Source organism: Rhea americana, unplaced genomic scaffold (genome assembly GCF_003343005.1).
Source record: "Rhea americana isolate MKP2758 unplaced genomic scaffold, rheAme1 scaffold_37, whole genome shotgun sequence".
Classification (NCBI taxonomy): domain Eukaryota; kingdom Metazoa; phylum Chordata; class Aves; order Rheiformes; family Rheidae; genus Rhea; species Rhea americana.
Genome location: NW_028186501.1, coordinates 3219126 through 3237822, shown reverse-complemented (window position 1 = coordinate 3237822; position 18697 = coordinate 3219126). Strand labels below are relative to the sequence as shown.

The 18697-nt window shown below is 36.7% G+C and overlaps 2 protein-coding genes across 5 annotated transcripts in view; both read left to right on the top strand.

Moving 5' to 3' along the window:
- The window catches only part of VDAC1 (voltage dependent anion channel 1), a 16520-nt gene extending 8179 nt beyond the window's left edge, over positions 1-8341 (top strand). For all 3 annotated transcript variants that reach the window (XM_085312784.1, XM_085312782.1, XM_085312783.1), the window contains exons 4-9: positions 88-240; positions 336-388; positions 2597-2824; positions 5837-5987; positions 6496-6553; positions 7403-8341. In XM_085312784.1, the coding sequence (XP_085168910.1) occupies positions 88-240; positions 336-388; positions 2597-2824; positions 5837-5987; positions 6496-6553; positions 7403-7494 (735 nt within the window). In that variant the 3' untranslated portion in view covers positions 7495-8341. The remainder of the gene's footprint in view (positions 1-87; positions 241-335; positions 389-2596; positions 2825-5836; positions 5988-6495; positions 6554-7402) is intronic.
- Positions 8342-9269: 928 nt separating this feature from the next.
- On the top strand, positions 9270-18141 carry CUNH5orf15 (chromosome unknown C5orf15 homolog). 2 transcript variants are annotated; one of them, XM_085312781.1, is made up of 4 exons: positions 9360-9420; positions 10513-10594; positions 12872-13458; positions 15221-18141. In XM_085312781.1, the coding sequence occupies exons 2-4, from the start codon at positions 10531-10533 to the stop codon at positions 15350-15352; spliced, it is 783 nt and encodes a 260-aa protein (XP_085168907.1). In that variant the 5' UTR covers positions 9360-9420; positions 10513-10530; the 3' UTR covers positions 15353-18141. The 2 variants fall into 2 exon arrangements, with proteins under 2 accessions (XP_085168906.1, XP_085168907.1); XM_085312780.1 differs by lacking the exon at positions 10513-10594 and having other exon boundaries at positions 9270-9420.
- The last annotated feature ends 556 nt before the right edge of the window (positions 18142-18697 follow it).

Genomic DNA, 18697 nt, shown 5'->3' with positions numbered 1-18697 from the left:
CATTCTACAATACATTCTACAAAAGTATGTATTTACCTGTGTGTGTGGTTTTTTTTTTTTTTTTTTTTTTTTTTTTTTCCTTTTTAGGAATTTACAAGCTCAGGTTCAGCGAACTCGGAAACAAGCAAAGTTAGTGGTAGTTTGGAAACCAAATACAAATGGGTGGAATATGGATTGATGTTCACAGAAAAATGGAACACTGATAACACACTAGGCACTGAGATTACTCTCGAAGATCAGGTAATTTTTGAATCAAAAGATACAATTTACAAATTCTCTTATGACAATCTCCTTTTTAATTCTAAATGCAACTATTGAATTTCTTTTCTGTTCAGCTTGCACAAGGACTGAAGCTGACGTTTGACTCCTCATTTTCTCCTAACACTGGGTAAGAAGTGATTTAGCTTGAGTGACAAAAAAGACATTTTTGTTTTCAGTTGTCCAGGATACCATCTTATTCTTTTACTCCTCCTGCCATAATATATAAAGACAGATAATAATCAATATATGATAAAAACCATGTCACGTCATTGAAATCTTAGTATTAACAATCCCTTCTTAAACATGAGTTACAGCAAGTAAGATTTTAAATACAATACTTGCAAATATAWAGTAAAAATTAGAGGCTTCCTCCCTCACCCCTGCCTAGCTACTGTCTGAATACAAACTCTGAACAAATCAACTGTAATTCAGAGCTTAACAAGCTCTGTAAGCCAGTTGGCTACAGCTATAATAGGTCGATGYGGTAATTGGTTTCATCTCCCAAGCTGAATTTATCATTTAAATTCTTGCTAGGCATAGTGTGACTTGGTAGTGGATGAGTATTTCTGACATTGTGATTGGATGCCACATTTTATGTGGGCCAGAGGGATTAAGCAGCAGCTGTAGGACTAGATGTTTTATCTTTTTCCCTGATTATCTTTTTCCAAGCAGTGTTGCCAGTGAGTCAAAATAGACAAAATATTCTGAAAATTAGCTTTCCATAGGAGCACGCTGCACTGCAGGCTACCAGGGTAACAATCTCATTGAMGATTTCAGCCTGTCTTCTGGATTCAGTATCCTCCATTGTAAATTGCTTTCACTCTATTCTGTATATATCTAGTAAATCTAGAATTAAGAATAATTTCTAATCTTTTGTTGATAATTTTGTTTCATCTGGTAGGATTATTAAAAAAACCCTGTATGACAGTGATAAGTTACCGCTCTATAGCTATTTCTCAGGAACTTCACAGACATTACCAAATCTGACTTATAACTGAATTCTCTCCTTTGTGGGGAAATCCTTATAATCTGAACAAATAGCATGAGATTCAATCCTTTTGTGACAATCATGTGTGAATATGACACACCTTCTCCACCCTCTTTACTACTGTCCTTGATGAGTCTTTTAACTGGGAAAGTCATTTTCAGAAATGCCCCTTGTTAGCTTACACCTGTCCCCATGGACACTGGTAGGAATATGTTCCACTGACTTTTATGGAAATTGCAGACAAAGTAATGTTTGAGTGCTTTTGGCATTCCTGCTCTTTATCTCTTATTTACTCCTATACTGCTACAGAAGAGATGTATTTAGGCATGAACAGCAAATGCAAAATACAAGAAATTCTTCAGTCTGATGGTAAAAAAACCAACAACAACAACAACAAAAAAAAACAAAACAAACAAATTGCTATCTAGATCTGATATAGCAAGTTTTGCAGTTCTTGGAGACTTGCTAGCTGAAGTAGAATGCTGATTTGCAATTTAAGATTAGTCTGACTTTTCTGGGAAATTTTCAGAAAAAGATTTGGTCAAAGACAGAGAGACTTGTAAGTTAGAAAGAGAACAGAAAGAAAAAAAAATAAAAACAGCATCTGACTATACTAGATGCAACTYTCCTGTCTTGTGAGGATCTGCTCCCTTGATATAAACAAACACACATGAGAAAATGTTGTTCTGGCCAATAATATACAAGAAAGTAAATGACTMAGAAGTTTATTTGTGTGTTTACTTCAAAAGAAAACAAACCTGACAAACTTTCCTGCAGCTGTAACTATTAAAATTTATACATAAAGCATCATAAGGACAAAAGGGGGTGCTAGAGCCACTGAAGTAACTTACTTCCTTAGCAGCAAAGACTTCCCCTCAGGCAGCTGGAGGTAAAGTAGCATTTCTTAACTTATCTCACAGTAAAAGAAATTATCCAGTTAACTAGGATTGTCTAAGAATTGTTCATGTGCAACAGCCCAATGACTGTTGACTTTTTTTTGGCAAACCTGTAAACTCTTCTAGTTTCTGTTACTTCCTTCTCTCTAGCAAACTTCAAAAACAAAATCAGATCTCTGTGATATGATGAATTGCTTTTGTCACCTCGCATCTAGCTTATTGTGTTGCTGCCTTTTCTGAACACAACTCAAAAGTGCTTAGTAGTATACTACACAGCATTTTATTTCTTTATTGCACAAAATTTTGATGAACAGTAACGATATGTCATGTGGCTCTCCAGGTACGTATACTTTGTTTTCAGAAACTGTTACAGTGAGTTAAAGTAACTGATTTGATTGAAGTGCAATGTAAGAGCATACCTTTTCAAAGATACATTTTTTTTTTCCTTTAGGAAAAAGAGTGCTAAAGTTAAGACAGGATACAAAAGGGAACACATCAACATTGGCTGTGACATGGATTTTGATATTGCTGGTCCTTCAATACGCGGAGCTCTGGTGGTTGGCTATGAGGGTTGGTTGGCAGGTTACCAAATGACTTTTGAGACAGCTAAGTCTAGAGTAACCCAGAGCAACTTTGCTGTTGGCTATAAAACTGATGAATTCCAGCTTCATACTAATGTGTAAGTATTGGCAGACAGGCATTAAAAAAATTTTTTTAAAGGATTTACTAGAAGAATAGTAGGAAAAGATTTTGAGYATTGGTGAAAGGGAATGTTGAATTTGACATTGCAAGCTGGAAATGCAAACTGCAGTTTTGCATTAGCTTGTTTGAATTATGTGGGTGAGGGAGTATTTGATGAAAAGAACAGGAACTCGGTGAGTACTTAAGCATTCAGAGTCTATCCTTCTAACAGATCTTTAGCGGAATAATAAAACAAGTAAATTACTTGTATTTTCTTTCATGAAGAAAAAGTAAAAGCAATACCTCCCTTTTGCATATGCCAAGATCAAATTGAAAATGCTGGATTGATCAATAGGACAAAATTAATCAGAGGGTGAACAAGAACAGGAGAAAATGAAATGAATGGAAGAGCTATGGACTGAGTTTGCGTCAGTATCAGAAGAGATACTGTATAAAAGTTTGTCTTAGTACTGAAACTCCTAATAATCTATTTACACAAGCATTTGTCTTTTTTGCATGGGTGTGCAGTGGGAAAACAGGACAAAATTTCATGAAAACCTTCATTTTTTTTTCCCCCGTCCCACATCTCATGAAAAACCAATTTATGCTTTTTGACAATTTTTTTTTAAGACTAGGCAATCCCTAATCAATTCCCCCTTGCTCCTCCTCCCACCCCATCCTGACCATYCCCTTAGGTAATTGGGTATTTTGCATGTAGCAGAGCTATTGCAGGCTGTTTCCATTTGGGGGCTGAACAACTGTTCTGCTTTCTTGGAGCTGCTTCTCCAAAGACTTTCTGTTCTGTTTCATGCTGTTTTGCAGAGATCTTGCTTAGGAAGCCCAAATTGCCTTACAGAACAATTGAACCTTCACAGGCCCAAGACTATGTTTGAAGAATTGTCAAAGCACAAAAGTGTRGGCAGAAAACTTCCATCAAAACAATATGCAGGATCCCCTTCCACTGARTAGTTATGAGCTGTTTCCTCAAACACAATGACTTTCAACTCTGTGATATTGTAGTAGTTAAAATATTTCATTATGGGCCTTTGTTATAAAATGCTGTAATTATTACTACTTTTAATTAAGGCAATGTCAGAAAATAACTTCAGTACAATAAGATCTGAGCTCCTCCTGCTACCTCTTCGATCTCTGAAGGTCTGTTTCTTTGGTAGCTATTACTRTACATAAATGATAAATAATCTTTAGGAGAAAGCCTAGTTTGTTTATTTCTAATACTGCACGAGCTGAAAGGCAAAAACATTAATGTGTGATATGAACAGAAATTTTAATGATTGTATTAATGGCTTTGTTAGGTACTTTTAACATGTTTCAGCTCTGAAACATGACAGAGTTTTTGCAAAATCTAGTCAACAGAGTTGTATTTGGGATTCTAGCACTAGCATGCTGGCTTATATCTAGACAGTTCAGCGTTTCAAAGAAATAAGGCATAGCAGACAAATTAACTAGATGGGGTTTGAGAAATCTTTTTCCGTTTCTGGCTGTTTCACAGACCAGTTGGTGACTTGAGCAAGTTACTTTCCTTAATAGTGCCTAAATATATCTTCAATTGTGTAGGGGAATAATATTTTTGACTACATATGAAAAGTGCTATTACTAGAATTAAAAGGAGCTTTTACTTTTTTTTAAAAAAAATAATGATAACTAAAGGGAGGTAGGGCTGGATAATTTCTACTTTGAAATATGACTTTCCTCGTTTTTTGAGCATAGCTCAGACCCCCCCCCTAATGTTGCAGGTCAAGACAGAGCTGTATGGGAAGCTTGCACAAAATCTGCCTGTATAACCAGCTCTACTCAGTCCTTTTTAATCCCTCCTTTTCTTGAGAACCAAGCACATGCAGTTATATGTGAGCTTCAGTCTTATCTGAAGTAAGTATTGTAGTGTTTTTCTGGAAGAATTGCTCTAATTTAAAAGGCTGCTGCTATTGCTTGAACTTTTAAATAGGCATATTATTATTGTCTATGCAACTATTATAAACTAATAAACATTGGACCACAGGGGTAAAACTGGACAGAGCCTAAATCTGTTTTTTTTTTTTWAAGTCATTAAAGGTTTTGTATACTCTAGTAATTGGAGCCAATTTATTTCACAATTTAGAAATAATCAGAAGTATTTTATTTGCAGAGGTCTTCATGTGGTTTCAAGCCAGTTTTATGCAATGTTTATATCCTCTTTTAAGAAAATGAGCTAAAAATGGAAATTCAAATGCTCATGATTTTACTGGGAGTGAAAGGCTTATAGAAATTCTTTGCTCTTGTTTCTGTGATCTGGATGGCTTCTAAGGTTCTGCATTTTATTTACCACACTGTATTCCCATTGTGACATTGGTGTAAATAGTAACTGAAGTTCTACTACTTATTAGCAGTGATTGAAAGTTCTCATCATTTAACTSTTGGCTACTGCTCTATGGGAACTGAAATTAGTTTCGTTTCAGTTTCTAGTCCAGAGATATCTATACTGCAAATATATTAGGACTATTGCAAATGGTATTAATTTACAAGAGATGATATACTTGGATATTAAATTGTCATCTTCACTTCTAATGCAGTTCACCTATGTCTGGTAAAAACATGCTTATGAGGCAATATTAGGATGACTGCTTTTCCGTAGATGAGTGCGCAGTCTATGACTAGCCTTTCAGGGCACTGAGAAGATGCATGTCTGGGAAAATAATTATTTCACAAATATACAGAGAAGAATGAATCTTATTACTGCAAAGACTCATCTACAGAGAAGGGAAAATTGGAATCTTTCATCATTATTAGCCTATTTCTGATAGTTTGTCCTGGCTTTTCTTTAGTTTCATGAGTTGTTCGTTGAAATACGGTAATGGTCAATGAATTTAAGCATTTATAAAAGACTTCTTAATCAATCATAGGGGTTACAGATATTGAAAGAGGTATAAGTGAGTGTTTTGCAAATATAGATCTTACTGAAAAAGATGTTATTTTGGGGGTTCAGTTTAAAACTAGATTAATATATTAATTTCAGGAATGATGGAACAGAATTTGGAGGCTCCATTTATCAGAAGGTGAATGATAAATTGGAAACTGCTGTAAATCTTGCTTGGACAGCTGGTAATAGCAACACCCGCTTTGGAATAGCAGCCAAGTATCAGATTGATCCAGATGCCTCTTTTTCTGTGAGTGCTATACATGTACATTTATGAGCATTTGAAAGCAAGCTCTTGTAATGGAAATGTGAAGCAACCTTAGATCAGTGAGTAAAGTACATTTTTGATGCAGTTCCTTGGGGTGTAACTGGCATGTTCCCTGTATTTTTTTTTCTTTTTTCTTTCTTTCTTTTTTTTTTTTTTTTTTTTTNTTTTTTTTTTTTTTTTGGCAGCATGTCACTAACTAGTGGATTTACCTTGACAGTAATACAGAATGCTTTATCATACTACTGGGCACTGTTCTGAGCATTTTTCATGTCAGCTTTGTTGAAAAAAATTACAAATGTGGTTAATAAAATACCATTATTGTCTATAGCATTGTAGTATGGTTAACATTTTGGATGTAAGTTATGGCAAAATGAAATACGTATTTATGTTTGTGATTTGAAACATGAAATCATTTACTACTTGTGGTAGGCATTACTCAAGAAGAAGAAATATACCAAATCATTTATATTCTATATTTTTTCTCTTTTAGGCTAAAGTGAACAACTCCAGTCTGATCGGTTTAGGATATACACAGACTCTGAAGCCAGGTAAATCTTTGCAGATGAAATTCAGACATCAGAGAAGGTGTATTTTGGTCTTGAAATATCAAAGAATTTCTTGTGACAAAATGTGACTAGTTTTGTAACACTACTGTCCTATTTAGCAACCTAATAATTAACTTTTTGAGAGATTACTCTGTTAATTTTGGATTTTGTCAGAAGCAGAATTGTTAGAGATCACCATCCACTGACCAGTCGGATACACTTTTGTGTTCATATATCTGCAGTTACGTGTTTCACAGATAGGTAAATGAATTTTCAGTACTTTCAGTTTTCCTACCGAGTTCCTTTTGCTTGAAAATGTGACACCATCAAGGTTCACTAGTTCAAGGATGCGGAGAAATCTTGTAGTTACACAATTGGTTTTAATGTAGTCAAATCTGCTGCCAGAATACCAAGCAGACTGACATATTACAGTAGACTGGGTTTAGGCCTTTTCATCCATAGATTTTAAAGTAGCTTAGAAAGGTGGGAAAGTACTGAGATCCCAATTTTTCTATTACTACTGTTTGATTACCTCACTCTAAAATTAGATTGATCAGTGGACTAACAGGAGTTGACTGACTGATTTTTTTGGTTGCTTGGAATGATAAAAAGAAGCAGAATCTAGCCTCATGGTTTATTTATCAAAACTTACAGGTTAAATTCAGAAAGATTTCCTATTCATAGCTCTACTACTCTGCATTTTTTTAAAGCGATCATTACAAGCATAGCCACCAAAACACATTTACCTAGCTCCCTAATAGATGGAAGCAGCAACATATGCACTGCAATTACTGAATGTAAGGYTTATTCTAAGATTTAACAGTTATCTCCTCTCTGTCTCCTATTTTACAGGTATMAAACTGACATTGTCAGCTTTGTTGGATGGCAAGAATGTTAATGCTGGTGGTCACAAACTTGGTCTAGGATTGGAATTTGAAGCATAAAAAAGATTCTACAATTGCTATTTTGAAAATACTTTAAGCATAGCTACCTTCAGAATATAGTGTACCTTTCAATGTTTTATGTATGGGATGCAAGTTATTGCTAAGTATCAGTCATGCTAATGCTGGTTAAAGACAGCTAAGCTAAAGATGTTTCAGAAATGAGACAAAAACAAAAAATTCCTAATTCCAGGCTTTTTTGGATTGTTGTTGCTCATCACATCTGCCAACTGTGAAATGTGAAGGTATTGATTATCTTTACTGAAGTACTGACTGCACAAGGAATATGCTAATATGCTATAAAAATGATGACTTTAAGAATTGCAGACCACTATAGTGAATTGTGAATTCTGTAAGCTGTATTTCCTGATACCACAGGTTCAGAGTTTCAGTTTGTGATGGAATGTGTAAATTTGTCTGAAAAAGGGATTTTTTTTTTTAGATAGGTATTTCATAAATGTTTTGTCTTATTTAGTTATCTTACACTTGAAGCTGTCTTCAGGATACTTTAGGCTGTCCACCTTGTATAACTCCGTTGCGGAGGTGGTTTAATGTGACTCAGCCAATAATACTTGTCCTGTGCTGTGGTTCCTTTCCCGTGCACTGAATGGAAAGCTTGTAAGAGAGCCATAATCAGGGAAGAGTCTTTGTGACTGCAATCACATAGTTGTATCACTTTAAATTTGAAATGAACTTTTGTTTTATTACCACTTTCTTTTTAGCAATTAATTGGGTACATTTTTAGAGAGTCTTCCATTTTGTGTGGAACTAGACCCCAAAATGCTGTACTTGACACTACTAAAAATGGATAAAAAATGCAAACCCAACTTGAATAAAATATTGAAATGTCGCCTTCTACTTTGTTATTGACTGCAGCAATAACTTCGTACCAATTCTTGGTTCTAGAAAGAGAGTGGCATTATCTTATTGCGTATTTTCTAGCATGTATTAGAACATTTATTGAGGCAGTCCATTTTGCAAACCTCAGGAAAATGTTTCTCAGGACACAACCATGAAAATCTACAGTACATGAAATGATAAATGACCATTTTTTTCAGAGCCAACACTGCTGAGAGAACTAAAGGCTGTATTCACCTTTAAGACCTTCTCAGTGAAGGTGATGGCCTTGTGTGGGTTGGCCCCTTACTGGTAACTGTTAAGTAGCTCCTCAAAAGCCTTGAGACATCTCTACCTGCTGCTGAGGCAGAGACTGAGACCATTTAATATAGAGAATACAATGTAATGGGACAAGCATATTTTTCTTTTACTGCAAAATTCACTAAGTTGAATTACCTTGCTAAAACAAACTGGCTGCTGAGAGCACGGAATGGGTGTGAGCTGGGACACCTTTCAGTCACTTCAGGTGTTTTTATTTTGTTGTATGTGGAGAATTTGACCTCACCGGTATGGAGATAGGAGGAGATCGTACTTATGAGTACACTTATAGGTGTGGCCCTCTTCTAGACTTCTCCTCCCCAGAAAAACCACCTGCAACCAGCTCACGCAGGAAACTGGCAGAGGGTCAAAATCGGTTCGGGCGTGTTTGCTGTCCGCGTTTTGTGAAAGGGAGAGGAACCACCCTGTTCGGGGCCCCAGGGCGGGCCGCGCCCAACGGTCGCGTCGTGTCCCGCCCCGCCCCGCCCCAACAGTCGTGCCGGAGCACGGCATGCTTTTGCGCGTGCGCAGCGGCCCGTCGGCGCTTCCCGCGCACGCGCAGTTCCCGCCCGCCGCCCCCCTCCGGCCCCTCTCGCGCATGCGCGCGGGCAGCGCGACGCCGGGGGGCGGTGCCATCGCCACGTCGGTAGGGGCAGCCCGCGAACATGGCGGCCGCCAGCGAGAGGAGCGCGGTAGTGGYGGCGGCGGCCCGCGCTCTCTGCCTGCTGCTGCTCTGCGGCTGGGCCCTGGCGGAGCACGGCGAGGCGGCCCGCGGTGAGCGCGGCGGGGTGAGGCGCGGCGAGGCGGCAGGGCCYGAGGGCGCTTCGAGGCGCCGCCGCCGCCGAGCCGCCTCCCCCCTCCGGTGTTTTTTTGACTCTTCCCAGCGCTCCGGAGCCCTCGCCGGCCGCGAAGGGGCTCTGGGCGGCGGGCTCGAGYGCAGGGAAGCCGCTTCGCGGTGCTCCGGCCGCGTGTGGTTTGGGGTACCGGCTGGGTAGGCCCCGCCGGGGCCGGGCCGGGGCCGGAGCTGCCGGTCGGTGGGTGGGTGGGCAGTGGAGAGAGAGAAATTAGAAGCGAAGGGAGCGCTTAACCTGTTGCGAGGAGAAGCTCCTTGCTTGCTCGTCGGTCTGTGCTGTCAGGGCGTGAACAGGTCCAGCCGGTTCCATTCGTGCTGGCCTCGCCTGGGGACTTGCGTGGAGAGTAGTGGAAAGAGAGATCCAGGATGCGGAGCAGAAATCTGTAGAGTGAACTAAGAACTTCTAGTTTCCAAAGTTGTGAAATGGCTTTGTTTTCTAAAAACCAAGCTTTCCTAGAGGATAGTTTTGTCATATAATGTTTATAAAGAACACTATGTTCTTAGTTCATCTGTCACTGTGAATAAACGTTAAAATCTGTTTAAGTTGAGGCATCTCTGGAGTTCAGGCACTACTGTCTTACATTATCTGGCAGTATTGTGTAACTGTGAACAGTATAGCCTCCAGGTATAATGCCAGAAATTTTTGAGAAGATACCATAAATCAGTTTTGGTTTAGTTGCTAAACTTTCTGCAACTATTATAATGAAAAGTCAAAACTTCTTTCTTTTGGGGATAAGAGGAAATCATTTTTTCTCATCACTATGTGATCACTGTATGTATAGGAAATAAAGTTACRTTCATTGTTTTACTGGACTGCTTTTTAAAAGCATATATTTTTTTCCTAATAGAAGTATCATTCTAAAGAGCCAGCTCGATGTGATTAAGTGTAGAATCTGAAATATCACAATTGAGAGATATATAGATGTTATTAGGTAGTTATTATCATGTGATTTTTATGTAAAAGGTGGAAAGGATTTTTGTTTGATTTGCTCCCTGACTTTCTTCCTTTTCAGTGAACACCTGAGTGAAAAATGCTTAAGAACCTGATTTCCYGACTTGCCTATTTTTCCATGAAAGAAATAGCTTTTGGAAAAGGTGCTTGTCTATCAGAATAACTAGGAGTTCAGAAATTATTGGAATTTCTAGTTCTTTGAGAGGAGGGTTGATTGTAATAACTCCTTGTGAATTAATTCAGCATATATTCATGCTTCTGGAAAGTTTTTAAATTGAGGAAGGAAATCATAGTGAATTAACTTAAAAACTTCTAGTGTCTTTGATGTTGGAAAAACTAGTCACTCTTTTTCCTAAAGGTTAGATGACCAAGTATGTGGGTGGAATTGAAGCTGCAGCATAGGCTGTGAATCCCTTAACATTTAAGCATGCGTCCTTTTAAAACTTTCAGGTTAAAATGCGTACTTCTGTGTTTCCTGAAAAGATACTCGTATGGATTACATGAAAAATATACTTTACTCACTGGTCTAAGGTTGCTTTACATTTTCATTACAAGAGCTTCTTTTCAAATGCTCATAAATGTACATGTATAGCACTCACAGAAAAAGAGGCATCTGGATCAATTTGATACTTGGCTACTATTCCAGAGCAGGTGTTGCTATTACTAGCTGTCCAAGCAAGATTTACAGCAGTTTCCAATTTGTTGTTTGCTTTCTGGTAAACGAGCCTGTGGAGCCTCCAAATTCTGTTTCTTTAGGTATGGTCATTATGCTTTGGAAGAACTCTTAAGAGGTTAACTTCCTGCATTAAGGCTGTTCCTTTTAAGTAGGCATTGCAGTCAGTGCTAGCAAGTAGAAATTGGCCATTCATGGACTTGATGACTGAACTGTAATTTTGGATGTTTGATATCTGCTTTGGTAATCCCCCAAATACTTAGATCCTATTTGTAGAATAAGATTTGTCTTCTCCCGAATTTCTAATGCTACAACAGTGTGAAATATGGTGGTTTAAAGTGGTAATTGAAGTGGTAGTTTCCTTATTTTTTAAAAATAGTATTGCTTCAGATTATTTATGCATTCCTGGAACATCAGATTTAGAGAAATGTCGTGGGATTAGCTCACTGGGATTAGCTAGGTCTTTTCTGTTATACAATTGGTTAAAGTCTATTTCATACCATAAAAGTATACCATATAAACAAGGAGAAGTCTGTTGTAACTGATCCTCTGTAAATATACATGTTTCATGAATAACATGATTCAGTATCATCTGTATAATATTTTACTTATGAGTAACTTGACACAAGGAGTTGGTTGAATGTTTCGTTTCTAGAATCTGTAACCTTTCGGTGAGCCATGGAGCTCCTTAGGAGCACTCTATGAAAGTATTGTCCTCCTTTTTTCCTTTTTTTTTTTAAAAAAAAACACCCTTGACATGCCAAAAAATACAAGGGAAATATGATTCTACTATTAAAATTATGATACCTACTGGAAATTTAAAATGTGTTTTTCATTTTTAAAGTGCCTCCTGTTTTGAATCTTAACAATGAAGTGCTGTGAAAGTGTGTACTACTAATAAACTCTCTCTGCACTTTTTCCCCCACTTTTGGGTAGAAAAGAGGGCATACTGGGTCCTGCCTGTGGTTTCAGTGCTCTCCTTGCTTTTTATGTAGTTTCCTAAAGCAACCCTAGCATTGGACAGATGCTTACTGACTTTCTTCATTATAGTAACTTACTGTAGACAAAAGCCTTTCCTATACAAGTGTATGCAGTCATAGAGTTCTTTTCTGATGTTGTTCTTTTAACCTGTGGCTCAGTAGTTTGAGTCTGTTTAGTTGAAGGTTGGAAATTTCATTCTGTTTCTACAAGTTAAATGAAATCAAATGCTTGGGAAAAGAGGTGCTGGGACCCTATGCCCTGACTGAAGGAGAGGTTGCAGTATGTTCTCATTTTCTTTTGGCAGAATATGCCAAAAGGGAGAAAGATTTTAAAGCTTTCCTAACTGCAGGAAAAAATTTAGTGACCTCAGCAAAATCTTTGGGAGAAAGCATGTGATGATGGACAAAATACTAATTAAGTTTGATCCTAAAAGGCGTCATAAATACAGAGACTGGGAAATGTGTCCCTGAAGTCCTAAGTCTGGAAAGTAGACGTGCTAAATTTTTGAGGCATACTGGTCTGGTAAGCAGGTACTTCCAAACTTGAATGTCGGTCCTGCTAAAGAGTTCTTTTTGAAACTGTAGAAGTACAGTTCTGCTTAAGAATTCTAAAAGAGTTTGCAGTATGAAATATGCCTAGTCCATCACTGTATGATTTCTTGGCTGTAAAGTACATACTGTATGATCACTTTCATYTATAATTGAAGTATTGCAAGAGAAGGTAGTGTCTTGTGTTTAATATTTAATGGTTTTAATCCCTTTCTCAGAGTCTACAAAAGTGGAGGTGCTTCAGAAAAATATTTCTGCTAGAAATGAGAATGAAACACTTCAAAACGTAATAGACGACTTGCACAGTATAACACCAACAAGAAAAGAGGTGTCTCCAACAACAGCTAGAATCACTTCTGTGACTGCAGTAAAACCATCTACAGCAAAAGGTGATTCTTTGCTCAATATTCTCTCTCATGCGGTGACTGTTAGTCCTGTATCTCAAATGGATGTTGATGCTTCTGAAGACACTAGAATTGAGGAAGAGGATCTACTAACAGATTTGAAAGACACACTAAATAGTTCTCCACCCATAATAAAAGAAACTCTGGAGTCTGATGGAGATGACTATGGTCCTTATGAAATGACATCGAATTCCAGATATAGCCCAGATCTCCTAGACATGCCAGAAGATGAGGACTCTGACACCATTGGTAATTATAATGAGGAGGTTCAGTCCCATGAAGAGAAGATAAAAGATGCTACTGTCACAGATTTGGAAGAAGACAGCCATTTTTTTTTTCATCTGGTTATAGTTGCCTTCTTAGTAGCTGTTGTTTATATCACCTATCACAACAAGAGGAAGGTAGGTGTACTGTTAAAAGTTAAGAGAGATTGCTTTAATATTTAAAATAAAATTGCTTGGATATTGTAAGTGTTTTTATAAGAGGAACATAACTTTGGCAAATAAAACTTGTGCCTTACTTACTTTGGAGAATGACTACTTAAAAAAGTTTTGTTGTGATCATTAATGTCACTTTTATTGTATGATGAAAATGAATTTGATTCAAACACTTCAAATCTGAAAATTAAATGATAAAATTGGCAAACAATCAGTTTACTGATGTGCACTGACAGTGTATGATGTGACTTCCAGAAATAAGACCTGAGTGAAGTCATGTAGAGTTGGTTACTTATTTTGGTTCTACCCAGGATTGTAGACAGCAAGGAAGAAAGAGTTCATCTCAAATGATGTGAAAATGTTCTTGATATAGTATGATAATACCTGYAAGATAGACTTGCTTCAAGGTGATCTCCATATCATAGATATTCCTAGGGCTTAACTGTGAATTTGGAGGAAATAGCACTTTGTTTCCAGTTTTTCACAGACAGGCCCCAGCTTATTAGTGGTTTCAGGTAAATGTTTCTTCAGTATGAACTAATTCTCTGTATCTCAAAAGTTGCCTGATTAATTGTTTTTTTTTCAAAATATATTGCTACCGCAGTGGTATACACAGACAAATTAGCAATTAAATCTTAGGTTAGTTCTTAGATTTGAGAAGCTTCATTGTTTCTCTTTATCCTTGTAGAGAACACTGACTTGGTCCAGGATTCTGGGGAATCCAGAAAGAACACAGCTAAAAAGAAATACTTCTGCTTTACAGTGCAGTAACGTGTAAATTGTGTGCATCTAAGTGTTTTTAGCGAAAACATTCTAGAGTGCCTGAGTTAAATTTTCAAAAGTAACTTTGAGATAAATTTGAATAAATGATAAAAATCTTGCCCTACCTTTCCTACATAAGTGAAATAATGTTTCGAATGTTATCTGGGTAATGGAAAAGTGATTTGTTGCTGTTACTCTTCAGCACTTAAAAATAATTTTGTGAGCAGAAAATACCCTAGTGCTGTAAGTATATACATTGGCATGTATTTATGTGAGGCAGCAGTCAAACTAGCTTAAGTTCTTCTCCTTTTCTTCTCCCTGTGCTTGCTTACTTATCTGTTTTACCCTTTTGCCAGTACAGCTATATTGTGCTGTAAATTGGATTCCAAATACGATGTAGATAAGAAATAATGCTAAACAAARTGAAGATAACAGACATTCTTAAATCTGATCACTTCAGTGCTTGATTTATCACATATCCTCTGTAGGTGCCCTACTGCTATTGCTGAAGGGGGCACTAAGTTATATGCAGAAATGTTTATCAAATAGCACTGTTGCTGCTTTTTTTTGCCTTTGTTTCACCACGAGTAATATAAGTAGTATTAACAATAATGAAGTGCCAGAATAGGTAAGATRAATAAACTAACAAATGTCACCAAGTTGGGTGTAATTTTAATAGCCTGTGCATGGAGTACATCTGAAGCTACATACGTATCCATACTAAAAGAATTATGGGTGGGATGCTGTGTTTTTGCCAAAACTGCAGTCAAAGTTGCCAGTAAATGACTTGCTGGCAAGAGCAATATGGAAACGGCTGACTATTCATGCCATGTTTTATGGTAACAGTATGCCATTTCCAGGGTCACTGGATGGAACTGTGATTATGAATACAGCTGTTAAACTGGCTGTCGAAACCAAAATCTTTCTTCGTATCCTTAAACAAGGTAACTGTGTTTTCTTACAGATCTTCTTATTGGTCCAGAGCCGAAGATGGCGGGATGGCCTGTGCTCTAGAACAGTGGAATATCATCGTTTAGATCAAAATGTTAATGAGGCAATGCCTTCTCTGAAGATAACCAATGATTATGTATTTTGAAAGCACTGTGATTTGAGTCTGCTGAACTTCTCAGTCTTTGCCTGCCTAGTCATGTAATGATATTCAGGTATTCTAAATATGCCGCTTGTACTGAAATGAGGGGTACTTTCTCTGACCTGGGTTTTTTTGAGATCAAATCTCATGCAAGATCAAAGGCATGATACATCTGTTTGCTACTTTGGTTAGGTTTTAAATCAGCTATACAGTTACAGGGTTTAATAATTAGTGYCCTTTCCACTTGTTAAGGATCTTCCCTTCTGTCTGGAGCAGTCTTAGTAGAGGTAATGCAAAAAATAAGCATAAAATATCCTAGGCCTGATAATTAAGGTTTGGCATCGCTGAATCAAATTAATGATCTCTTTGCTAATTACTTATATGGCTCATAAATCCTACTGTATTACAATTTGAAAAATAATTAGTTTTTTTTCCATGCTTAAATCCTGGTGCTGCGAAACTTTCATGTTTTTTCTTTTTTTTTCCTTGCTTAGCTTGATCCTATCTTAGGAAAAATAGCTAGCATGACAACTTCATAATTTCTACGTGTGTTCTTGCAGTAAATCATTTAAAGTGTTTCAAACATGATTATTTTTATTTCAGAAGTTATACACCATATATTTCTGTAGAATGCTGAAGAAGTATGAGAAGTTATTGCAGCTTCTTGACTGTCCACCTTTTTCTTTAATTATATTTATGACTATTTCATTATCTTTAATTACTGAATGGAAAATAAGCCTCGTGATATATTTTTAGTAAAATATAGATAGTTGACGGGCTTTCGGTACATCAAAGCTTTCCCTTGATTTTTAAGACAGTTGGGACACACAGTTATATTGTTTGGTACATTATGAATAGGAGAGGCCTGAGAATATAAGAACAATATATTTTGTTGGTATTCTGACCTAGGTAACAGGCAGATAAAAGTAATGATGTGTGGGGCTGCCAGTCTATGGATAGCGCACTTTCATTTTTGACAAATATTTACACATGACTGTAAAGCAAGTTACTGGTACGTTGTTTTTTTTTTACCTTGTCTTTTGTACTTTCATTATTTATGTTTTCATGAATTGTAAAATGTAAAATCTCTTTAGTTTTCTGTACATTCTGTTTCTGATTTAGTTTTCAAAACTGATAAATATGTAAATAGTGGTGGATCAGAACCATAATTAATGACTTGGTATTCAAGTAATTATATAACACTTTGAAACAAATCAGAACTTTATAGCTGTTGGCATGAAGAGTTTGAAGGCATGATATCTTACTGATGAAGCACTAAAACTTCTAAATCCTACTGTTAAATGCTTTCTTTTCATAACCATAAGAAAGTAAAGCACAAACAAAATATACCAAAACTGTTTTCTTGCAGTAATTTTTATTATATTTGGACTTGTATCACTTAATGTTTTGAATAAGGTTTTTAAAATAAATGGCAATAATAAGCTTGTGTTTTTTTTATCTCAACTATTTCAATGATTTTATGTAGTACATTACCATAAAGAACTTCTGCTTGGGATTGAACAAATTATTCAAAACTATGTTTTCCATTACTGATGAAATTCATCCTGTGCAGGGGATGTATGCAATTTGTGTTTTATGCCTCTCTTAAGTGATATATAGGGTAGATAGCAAAACCTGCCTGAAGTCTTTTAAGCTGTAAAAAATTTAAAAGATCTTYAGAAGATATTTATGTAAGTTGTATAATTAGTGGCACATAGTAATTTTTTGAAAACTTAGTACAGCTTTTTGTCATGGAGGTGCTTGAGCACCTGTGCTAAAGCATAATATTGCTTTGGTCAAGCTCCAAAGGGTAAGATTACCTTGCAAAGCTCCTTTAGAAATTTTGGAATTGGAGAGAAGAGGGCTAACAAATGTATTCCCACTTAAAGTTCAGTAGTTGCTTTTTAAATACCATTTATAAATATTTTTTTTTTTGGCATTAGATAATAGTGTGTTCACAATTTGCAAAACATTTGTTGTTCCTTTCAGCTTGGTATGGCAGGCCTTACACTGACTYGAAATATCGAAGTTCCTGATGGCATAGAAATACAATAAAATCCAAGTTAATTTTTTTACCTTGACTGCCATTTTCTCTTCATCCCATTCAGGGAATTAGATCATCATTTTCAGCTTCTTGACCCTAATAGGTAGCATACTATTTAAAAACAAGTAGTAAATTTACTCTGAAGCTAATAGAAATGAGGCATATTTTGTTGATTTCTGGAGTTCATAAATGTGTTGCCTTGTTCCGTCTTGGACGTCTTCCCAGGCTCTTGAAACGTGGTGTGGTTTGCTGAATCAAACCATTCTAAATGTTTTTCTTCCAGGCTTTCTGAACTATTAACAATGCCCTATTTAAGACTATGTTAATGTATTGGCAAAGAATCTTGCTTTCCCTCCAGCTGTCCTCCCTCACTGCAAAGACCCAYAGAGAGAGAAATTCATTAGCCTTCCAGCTCTTGAACTGGTATTTTCAACAAACTCRTTCTTTTAAAACACCGTAACTTTTTGAGGGAGGAAGAATACACACTGTTAAACTAGTAATAGGATTGCTTTCTCTGTGTTTTCAGGGATATCTGTCTAAGGACTAGTATCAGCTCAGTTATTAAAAGTACTTTGGAGTTTGTTTTGTGGTTATCACATTTTAAAATGATCTTATGTTTTAATTCTGCTGTGACAATACTTGTCCCACAGTCTTCGTATTCATCAGTTGCACCTAACACTACTTAGGCCTAATGGAGTAAAACTTGCTTTGACTGTACTGTGAATGTTAATAAATTCTCTTCTGAAATGTCTATTTAGCTGTCTTCTCTGAAAATCCTCTTGCATGAGGTAGCCTTAGAATAGAAATTTGTATCTTGAACCTTTTCCTCTTGATAGTCATATCAGTCATGATATCTTTTGAGATGGATGACCGATTTTTGAGATTGTGAAATCATGGCTTGCAAGTATGTGTTTTTATACCAGAATGCGACTGCTAGACTGTTTCACTCAAAGTATTTACAAACAACTACTCTTTGCTTGCGCAGCAKTCTGGCTGTTGTGTACATCCTGTATCTCAAAAGAGAAAGTTTTCATCTTTTAACTATTTATACAAATATATTTTTAATAGGGCTCTCTACCAGTGGTACATAGGGGAAGGTTATCTGCATGTTTTTAAAGTCACAGGAAATTAACATGCATTTCAAATATGAAATTCTTTAAACAATATATGTCAGTGAGTCTCATTTTCATAATTCTCTACAGTTATTCACTTTTAGAATGCTAATTTATTTTAAATACTTGAGGTGAATCTTGCTCCATAAAGTTGACAGTAACTGTAGCAAGTTGCCCCAAGAGATAGGCTTTCAA